Source organism: Lepidochelys kempii, chromosome 6, assembly GCF_965140265.1.
Source record: "Lepidochelys kempii isolate rLepKem1 chromosome 6, rLepKem1.hap2, whole genome shotgun sequence".
Classification (NCBI taxonomy): domain Eukaryota; kingdom Metazoa; phylum Chordata; order Testudines; family Cheloniidae; genus Lepidochelys; species Lepidochelys kempii.
The window spans coordinates 1191460-1201062 of NC_133261.1; the positions used below are offsets into that span (position 1 = coordinate 1191460).

Below are 9603 nucleotides of genomic sequence, written 5' to 3' on the forward strand. Positions count from 1 at the left end.
TCGATTCCCTCCGGCGGTGGCTGAATCCCCGCACGGTAGGCACCGGGTTTCCTTTTCACACACCCCAACCCACCTTGACTTTGGTAACAGACACGTCCGTGTTGAGCTGGGGAGCACATCTGGGAAGCGCCTGGCAGCTCGGGGCCTGTGGAACTGAGCTCTGCATATCAAGGTCAAAGAACTCAGGGCGATCCGCCTCGCCCGCCAAGCTTTTCTGCCTGGCTTGCAGGGCCACTGCATAGCGGTACTGACGGACAACACCACGGCCATGCTCTATATAAACAGGCAAGGTGGAGCCGGCTCGTCTCTGTCAGGAAGCCCTCCTGCTGTGGGGATTTTGTCTAGCCCACTCCTCCAGGCCTCATACCTGCCGGGCATTCAGAACGTGCTGGCGGACGGTCTGAGCAGCCGTTTCCTCGGGCGCGAGTGGTCGATTCGCCCGGACATCATCCACTCCGTCTTCCGCCGTTGGGGGTTTCCTCAAATCGACCAGGTTGTCACACGGGCCCACAGGAAGTGCCCAACCTTTTGTTCCTTCCGGAGTCACAGCCCAGGCTCGGTCGCAGGTGCGTTCATGATCCCATGGCCTTCCCGCCATTCCCGCTCATCCACAAGGTGCCTCTCAAAGTCCACAGGGACAAGGCGGACGTCATTTTGGTGGCCCCAGCTTGGTCTCGCCAGTACTGGTACCCCACCCTCATGGACTTGTCGGTCCAGTCACCGATACGGCTACCTCTCAATCCCAACCTCATTACACAGGACCACGGTCGCCTCCTTCACCCAGACCTTCAGTCTCTCCACCTCACGGCCTGGAGAATCCGTGGCTGAATCAGACAGAACTCGCCTGTTCGGAGCCGGTGAGACAAATACTTCTGGAAAGCTGCAAGCCCTCTACTAGGGCCACGTACAGGGCAAAATGGAACAGGTTCTCCAGCTGGTGCATCCAAAGGCAGGTGCTCCCGCTCCAGGCTCCCATCCCTTGTACCCTAGAGTATCTTCTGTACCTGAAAGCCCAGCGTCTGGCATTTGGTTCTCTCAAGGTCCACCTCGCGGCCATCCCGGCTTTTCACCCAGGTGATTTTGGGCGTTCGGTGTTCGCTCACCCCATCGTGGGTCATTTCCTAAAAGGACTGGAGAAGATACATCCCCCATTGAAGCCCCCTATCCCAGCCTGGGACCTTAATCTAGTCTTCTCCCGCCGCATGGGCCCTCCCTTCTTGTTATCTTCTTGTTCACTCCTCTACCTCTCTTGGAAGGTTGCTTTTCTGGTGGCTATCACCCCCGCACGACGTGTCTCTGAACTGCGGGCCCTCACCTCGGAGCCTCCGTACACTATTTTTCATAAGGACAAGGTACAACTTAGACCTCAACCAGCTTTCCTTCCCAAGGTGGTGTCCCATTTCCATATCAGCCCGGACATCTTCCCGTCAGTTTTCTATCCAAAGCCTCGCAATGGCCCTCAAGAACAACAGCTACACGCGCTGGATGTTAGGAGGGCGCTCGCCTTCTATATCGACCGCACGAAGCCGTTCCGCAAGACAACCCAGCCGCTCGTTGCCTTAGCAGAGCGGATGAATTCGTGCTTGTTACGACTTGGTGAAGGCTCCTCCGCCTGCCGTTACGGCTCACTCCACGAGGGCGCAGGCCTCATCAACAGCCTTTCACGTCGCACGACGCCATCGTCCGTCCATCTAGGGATGATGCGGCCTTCGGCAGAGCAGCACTGCAGTCTGCCATGCCTTGACTCGGACCCCATCGCCTAGGTAAGGCTTGGGAGTCACCTAACTGGAACCGATACAAGCGAGCCCTCGAAGAAGAAGAAAAAATGGTTACTCACCTTTGTAACTGTTGTTCTTTGAGATGTGTGGCTCATGCCCGTTCCAAACCCGCCTCCCTTCCCCTCCGTCGGAGTAGCCGGCAAGAAGGAACTGACGGGGGGTCAGGCCGGCAGGGTCGTATATAGAGCCACTCCAGGGGGCTCCGCAGCCGGCCCGACGGGAAAAGTTTCCGACAGCCGTGCACTGGGTTAGATCCGAGCAACACATCTCGAAGAACAACAGTTACAAAAGGTACGTAACTCTTTTTTCTCGTACAATCAACCCACGTTTCATGTGACAGGTTGGCAGCTGGTGGCCCTCAGGGAAAAATAACCGTCACACGGCCCTGAAGCCAATGGGGTTTGGGGAAAACTGAGGAAGCCACGGAAGGCCAGTTTGAACTGGTACACAGAGCATGGGGAACAAAGGTCCCTGAAGGAGACCCCAGGACTTAAAAACCCTCCTGGGAGCTGAGGCAAATCGGAGATTTACAGCCGACCCTGGATGACCTGGGCCCAGAACAAGAACTCCCATCCACCCTTCGCCCCCTCTTCTTCTTACGTTACACCCAGGCTCGGCCAGCCTCGGGGAGTGCGTGTGTGAGTATGAAAGTGGGTTAGGGCTTGGGGCATTAATGCTTTTCCTTCTTCCTTTGAGTGACGTGGAGATCACCCATCACCCTCCGCTGTTATTTTATTATTTTATTAATAAAGCTTGAAAACTTCGACGCTTGGCGTGTTCCGTCATCTCCTCCCTTAAGGATCCTGCGGCCTCAGCCTGATCACCTGACACCCCAGGCAGATTGGTAACAGAAATCTGCCACAGAAGCCCCCTCTGTCTATCTGGAGCAGCTTCCTCCGGGCATGTGATATGCTCAGCCCCTAGTACCTCTATCTGACGGCGGGTCCCATCTGAGGGAGTGCGATCCACCGTTTCACGGAGGTCACTGCCCACCAGGAGAGCATCTCCCTTGCCCGGAGTATGGGAGCGGCCAGTCCCGAGATGGGCCCCCTCTGCCGTGTTCCCTTTTCGTCATGTCTGTATGAAATTGAGGGAGCAGCTGTGGCCTCAAAATATTCTGTGGGGGCCCTGAGGGCCACCAGCTGCCAGCAGTCCACATGAAAGGTGGATTGATTGTACGAGCGTAAACCTAGATGCCGTTGCTCAGTGTTGAAATCCACGATGGCCACCAAAGGGGGTAGACTTTCCCCGTTTGCTGTAATGATCGCCGCATAAGCATCCCCCCCCTGCCCCCCGCCACCATTTTCACACCTCTTTTCGACAGCTGCCCCAACCCGGGCGGTACTTTTCGGTGGCCACCATCGCCACAAGAAGCTTGGATCCCGCGCAGCCCCCTCCCTGCTCCCGTGACCGTTACGTGGCAGATCCCGGGCGGGCGAGCCTCTGGCGTTCGCAGCCCTGCAGGATGAGCCCCGACACAGGGGGACGCGGGGTTTCCTTCGAGGGCAATTGGCTGAGGGACACAATGAAAAGAATTCAAGGGTGCTCTTGGCATCCCCGGAGCAGCTGCGGACGGAGCCTGAGGATCAAGCCCTGACGGGCCCCATGGCAGCGGTGGGCCGGCTTGGGCCCACGAGCCGCAGCCACAGAGCTTTGGGGGACGCCGGCGTGAGAGCGGCCCGCACAGTGGAGACACCAACGGCGATCGCCCTGTGGAAACCGGCTTGCTGCCGGCCTGTGGGAAATCGTGGGGGTGCCGGACGATCCGCCCTGGGGGCTGTGGCCATGCAGGACACTGAGTCGTCTCCTGCTCCGCAGGGCTGTGACTCGGGAACGCCCAGGGCCGGCGACAGAGGCGGAAGCAGCTGCCCCAGTGGCCGAGGGTTTCCTGATGTCCGTGGCCCCGAGTCTCCCGTAATCGTCACTCACGTGTTGGGGAGCTCTGATCGATCATTCGTACCCAGCTGCGCCTGCGTCCAGGCTTCCAGCACCGAGCCCTGGCCCCAGAGAAGAACGTAGCCTCGTGGGTAGCCGTACACAGTGGGTGGGGAAACTGAGTCACGCCTAGTGTTCCTAAAACGATAGTTTCCCCGCCCCAGCATTCTCCACAAATGGATGGAATAGAAAAGACAGATGGGGGGGGGGCTGCTGTTCTCCCTCTCCTGGGACACCTGAACGAGGGGGCACTGGAGGAAGCCTCCCATGTGCCGCATGAGCGTGTCCTGGGGAACTCCCTGCCACTGCATGCTGCTGAGGCCAGAGTCAGTGGGTTAGAGCTGGGGGGGCTGGGAGCCAGGACTCCTGGGTTCTATCCCGGCTCTGGGAGGGGTGTGGGGGCTGGTGGGTTAGAGCAGGGGGGCTGGGAGCCAGGACTCCTGGGTTCTATCCCGGCTCTGGGAGGGGAGTGGGGGCTGGTGGGTTAGAGCAGGGGGGCTGGGAGCCAGGACTCCTGGGTTCTCTCGCCCGCTCTGGAAGGGGAGTGGGGTCTAGTGGTTAGAGCAGGGGGACCTGGGAACCAGGACTCCTGGGTTCTGTCCAAATCACTGCACAATAAGGGCCCTGATCTCAGCCGGGATCCATTTAGTGCTTTGGGGTTCATTATTCACTTGCACGTTCATTACCACTGCTCCCATTCACCTCCCCCTGTTATCGCTGTCTCCTCCCTCGACCCCTCCTTTCATCTCCACCCCCTCTTGCCCCCACCCAGAGCAAGACCTGATTTCGGAGCCTTTCAGGCCTGCTTCCCCCCGGAGGCGACATCCGTCGTGTCCCAGCCTGTCCCCAGCCCCCAGGGTAACAGCGGCTGGGTCTCTCAGAAGCCAGCCCCTCTCCCCTTCCTGCCGACCCACGCTGGGATCACGCGCTCGGCCCTGCCGGCACGTCCCGCTCAGCCGCTGGGCTCCCTTTGGGTTCTCCGGTTCCTCCCTCGCTTTGGGCCGGTTTCGGCTACTCCACGCCCCCCTCGCGGCTCCTGCCTCAGCTTTTTAACTCTCGTTGCGACCACCGGCCAGCCGTGCAAAGTCCGGAGGGAAACTGAGGCGTGCAGCGGCATCAGAGAAATACGACCGAGAAGTCCCACTTCGTCACAGTAGAGGGAATAATTTCTCAGCTCTTATTGGCCCCCAGCTAAGGAAGCATCCGGGCCCAGTTCCCTGGAATCTGCCCCCCAGAATCAACGTGTCACGGACGTCAGGAGCAAACGCACCCACGGCTTGCAAAGACACGATCACAAACCCAGCCCTGCCGCGTCCCTGCCCCGCCCGCGCCCTCTTCTGCCAGGTGACTTGGGCCACAGCATCACCCGGGGACCAGCCTCCGGGGCAGGCCCCTTCCTCGCTCCGCTGCGTCGGTCAGCTCCCAGCCGGCTGGATCAAAGCTCCCCTGCCCACCGCGAAGTCTCCGGTACCAGTTGGAATAAAAAGCTCTCCCCGGGTAAACCAGACTTCCCCAATATAGCTGCCCTCCGCCCCCGTGCCGCTGAATGACCCGTCGGGGTAACCGCTCGCAGCAGGAGTCAGGGGACCAGGCCAGGACTCCTGCTCCTTCACAGCAGGGTGGTTCACTGGGCACATTTCCGCATCACACGGCCTCTCCCCTGCAGCAGGGGGCGCTACTGCTCCCAGCCCGCTGCTGGCTTCATCCCAAACAGACGTCCCCCCCCGGGGTTAGTCCCCTTCCTACCCACAAACAGGGAGACACAAACAGGGAGACTTGGGGAGCAAAGTCGCTGCGATGCAGCCACCTCTGGGGTGGGGCAGCTGGGGAACAGCTGCATATAACATCACATGGGGACAGCTTACCCGGCTCTGAGATGCAGCCACCTCTGGGACATAGCAGCTGGGGAACAGCTGTGTATAACACCACATGGGGACAGCTCGCCTGGCGCTGAGATGCAGCCACCTCTGGGGTGAGGCAGCTGGGGAACAGCTGCATATAACATCACATGGGGACAGCTCACCTGGCGCCGAGATGCAGCCACCTCTGGGGCAGGACAGCTGGGGAACAGCTGCACAGCTGGGACACTGGGGCGAGCCCTGACTGCCGGGGGGGGGTCCTGCCCTCACGCTAGTCCCTGCAGCACCTGGGGGGTCTCCCCTCCAAGCACAATCCCAGCCGGACCCTGCTGGGCGAGCTTCACGAAGACCGTCCGCTCCAGCCCGAGGAGCTGGTCATCCCAACGCCCCCGATCCGCCTGCTCCCCTTCCACAGCGCCCCCGGCCACCCCGTCTTCGACCCCGGCTGGCACGACACCGGGCAACCCGCGGCCCCGCCAGATCCCAGGACCCGCTGGCCAGCGCCTGGTTCATGATCTTGCCATTTCGGGGCGGGGGGGGCGACGGTCGGGCTCTGCCACGTTCGCGGCTCTGCGGCTGCCCACAGCCACCCCGCGGCTCTGACGTAATCGCGGCGCCCGGCCCGCGGGGACGGCAGGGAGAAAGCCCAGCGGCTTCCCAACGCCGGGCTCCCGGGGCCGGCTCTGGCGGAGAGTCGCTGGCTCAGGCCCGGGCGAATCGTGGGAGACCCGTTGCCGGTGGATGGTCCCGAGAAAACACACAGGGAACCCGAATATTTTAAAGACGGGGCGTTTGCCAGGGGAGGGGCTGTACCTCCTGACCCCCTGGATTCGCTAACTTGACATTTGCACCCCAAATGCTATCCAGTGCCAACTACCAGCCTGGCAGTTTCGGGGGGGAAGGATCTACAGAACCCCTGAATTACTGAACCGCAACTTAGCACCCCAAATGCTATCCAGTGCCTACTACTGGCCAAGGCTTTTTGTGGGGCAACAATCTGAACCCCCTAGACTACAGCCCCATATTTGCCCCCAAAAGTCTATCCAGAGCAGACCAATTTTGGGGGAGGGACTGTATCTCCTGAACCCCGGGACTAATCAACCCCAAATTTGCACCCCATATTCCACCTGGCGTCTCCTCCCAGCACAGCAATGGTCAGGTCGATCTGACGCGGCGTGTGGATTTTAGAGCCGCTTGAGATGGGACCTTGCTGCAGAATTTGGGGGACGACCTTAAATGGGCCGCAGCTAGACGTGAGCTGGCTCTGGGGGAGCTGAACCCCACTCTCCTCGCCGTGAGAGGGGCAGGGCAGAGCCCGCAGCCTGGATCTGGATCTCAGCGCCGAAGGGAGGTCGGAGTAATTGCCCCCTGGTCCCGTCATGCGCCAACGAAGCCGAGAGTGTGATAGAAACAGCAGTTCATGGTAGAAATTAGTGACCAAAGCAGTTTTGTCTCCGGTTTTTTCCTCCGGTTTAAAAACAAAGAAAACCACAGAGCAGAACCTGGAACAAAATAATCAGACAAAAGACACTTTCTGAAATGAGAACATTCCCCTCCCACGGCTGGGGAGAGAACCCAGGAATCCTGGCTCCCAGTCCGTCCGCCCCCCAGCTCTAACCACTAGACCCCACTCCCTTCCCAGAGCCGGGGATAGAACCCAGGAGTCCTGGCTCCCAACCCCCACTGCTCTACCCACCAGACCCCACTCCCTTCCCAGAGCTGGGGAGAGAACCCAGGAGTCCTGGCTCCCAGCCCCCCCGCTGCAGTGTCACGACACCCCCTCGGGGTCAGTGGATCCCTGCGTGGCGGGGGGCTCCGGCAGGGCGTTGTTTTCCTGCGGACCCCCAGACACAGTCTCCCCTCCTGGGGTCTCCTCCGGGGCCATGGGCCGATTCCGCTTGAAGAAGCCGAACTGGGGGAGAGAGAAGAGTGGGGGGAGGGGTGTTAGAGGGAGGGCGGCTCACGGACGGATGGACAGACAGACAGGCCGGTGTCAGGCCAGCCAAGGAGCTGGGGAGGGGACACACACCTTATACAGGAGCCCGACCATTACGGCGAGAAGCAGGACGCCCCCAATGGAGCTGCCGATAATCACCGGGACCGGATTGAAATGGGAAATTATCTCCACCTCCGTGGTGATCTGAGGAGAGACATGGTTAGGGGAGAGAACCCAGGAGTCCTGGCTCCCAGCCCCCCTTGTTCTAACAACTAGACCCCACTTCCCTCCCAGAGCCAGGAGAGAACCCAGGAGTCCTGGCTCCCAGCCATAACCCACCAGACCCCACTCCCCTCCCAGAGCAGGGAGGGGCCCCAGGAGTCCTGGCTCCCAGCCCCCCCGCTCTAACCACTAGACCCCACTTCCCTTCCAGAGCCGGGAGAGAACCCAGGCGTCCTGGCTCCCCGTACCTGGCTGTACTGGAATTCCTCTGGCTGGATCTGGAAGTATTTGGTCTCGTCGATGCTGACGGCTGCTTCGCTGCGGAGCCAGACTTTGCGGGCTTCCAGCTTGAGGACAGACGGACAGAGAGGGGGGTAAGCTGTGGGGACAGCGGGGGGCAGCGTGGCCCCATCGCGCCCGCAGCGGGCGCCCCCCGCCGGGCGTACCTGAGCTCCGTCCTCCGGCCTACACAGCTCCCCGGAGAAGTTAAAGCTGCGGGATTCTCCACCGGCCAGGGAGGCCACCTGACACCGGACCCGGGTGCAGACAGACGCCCCTAGACACCCGCGCTGGGAGCAGAGGGAACCAGAGTCAGACTCCACCGCCTGTCCCAAAGCGCCGGGAAACAGCCGCTCCTCCCCAGAGGGGCCGCGTCCCAGGCCGGGCGAGGGGTCCCCGTGTGCCCAGCCACCCCCACCCAGAGGGGCCGCGTCCCAGGCCGGGCGAGGGGTCCCCGTGTGCCCAGCCCCCACCCAGAGGGGCCGCGTCCCAGCACCGGGCGAGGGGTCCCCGTGTGCCCAGCCCCCCCACCCAGAGGGGCCACGTCCCAGCGCCGGGCGAGGGGTCCCCGTGTGCCCAGCCCCCCCCACCCAGAGGGGCCGCGTCCCAGCGCCGGGCGAGGGGTCCCCGTGTGCCCAGCCCCCCCACCCAGAGGGGCCACGTCCCAGCGCCGGGTGAGGGGTCCCCGTGTGCCCAGCCCCCCCCACCCAGAGGGGCCGCGTCCCAGCGCCGGGCGAGGGGTCCCCGTGTGCCCAGCCCCCCCCACCCAGAGGGGCCGCGTCCCAGCGCCGGGCGAGGGGTCCCCGTGTGCCCAGCCCCCCCCACCCAGAGGGGCCGCGTCCCAGGCCGGGCGAGGGGTCCCCGTGTGCCCAGCCCCCCCCACCCAGAGGGGCCGCGTCCCAGGCCGGGTGAGGGGTTCCCGTGTGCCCAGCCCCCGCCACCCAGAGGGGCCGCGTCCCACCACCGGGCGAGGGGTCCCCGTGTGCCCAGCCCCCCCACCCAGAGGGGCCGCGTCCCAGCGCCGGGCGAGGGGTCCCCGTGTGCCCAGCCCCAGAAGTGGCTGCATCTCAGCTCTGATCTTACTGTCACTGGTTCCTTTGGGGTCTGGGCGGCAGCCCCCATTCGGAGCGTCAGAGGCCGGGTGCATGTGAACCCATGTTCCTACCAGGCAATGGAGAAGGTTATTCCAGGAGAGAACCCAGGAGTCCTGGCTCCCAGCCCCCGCCCCCCCGGCTGTAACCCCTAGACCCCACTCTCCTCCGTCCCACTCACCCCACTGCTGAGGTTCACAGATACGTCCCAGATGAAGCCGAGTTCGGCCCGGATGGGGAGTTCAAAGGTCACAGTGACGGGCACAGTGGGGGGCCCCAAATTCTGCACCTGGGGGGGCGGGGGGAAGAGGGACAGCGTTAAAGGCGGAGAAGACAGGCGGGAGCTCGGCGTACGCAGATATCGCTGCGCCGAGCGGGCCCGGTCTCAGCCGGCCGGTCACCTGGTAGCGGTGGGCGATGGCTTGGCACGCCGGCAGCTCCGACGGGACGCTGACGTAGGTGCTCGAATCCAACCTGGGGGAGACGCGGGGGGGTCAGTGTCT

The 9603-nt window shown here is 62.6% G+C and overlaps 1 protein-coding gene across 4 annotated transcripts in view; it reads right to left on the bottom strand.

The window, feature by feature from the left end:
• The window catches only part of LOC140912289 (integrin alpha-X-like), a 31737-nt gene that overhangs the window by 4101 nt on the left and 18033 nt on the right, over nucleotides 1-9603 (bottom strand). For 3 of the 4 annotated variants that reach the window (XM_073346480.1, XM_073346481.1, XM_073346478.1), the window contains exons 24-30: nucleotides 9502-9574; nucleotides 9282-9389; nucleotides 9093-9170; nucleotides 8177-8299; nucleotides 7979-8077; nucleotides 7602-7712; nucleotides 5579-7484 (exon numbers count right to left, since the gene is read on the bottom strand). In XM_073346480.1, the coding sequence (XP_073202581.1) occupies nucleotides 7341-7484; nucleotides 7602-7712; nucleotides 7979-8077; nucleotides 8177-8299; nucleotides 9093-9170; nucleotides 9282-9389; nucleotides 9502-9574 (736 nt within the window). In that variant the 3' untranslated portion in view covers nucleotides 5579-7340. The remainder of the gene's footprint in view (nucleotides 1-5578; nucleotides 7485-7601; nucleotides 7713-7978; nucleotides 8078-8176; nucleotides 8300-9092; nucleotides 9171-9281; nucleotides 9390-9501; nucleotides 9575-9603) is intronic. The other variant, XM_073346479.1, reaches the window with a different exon arrangement.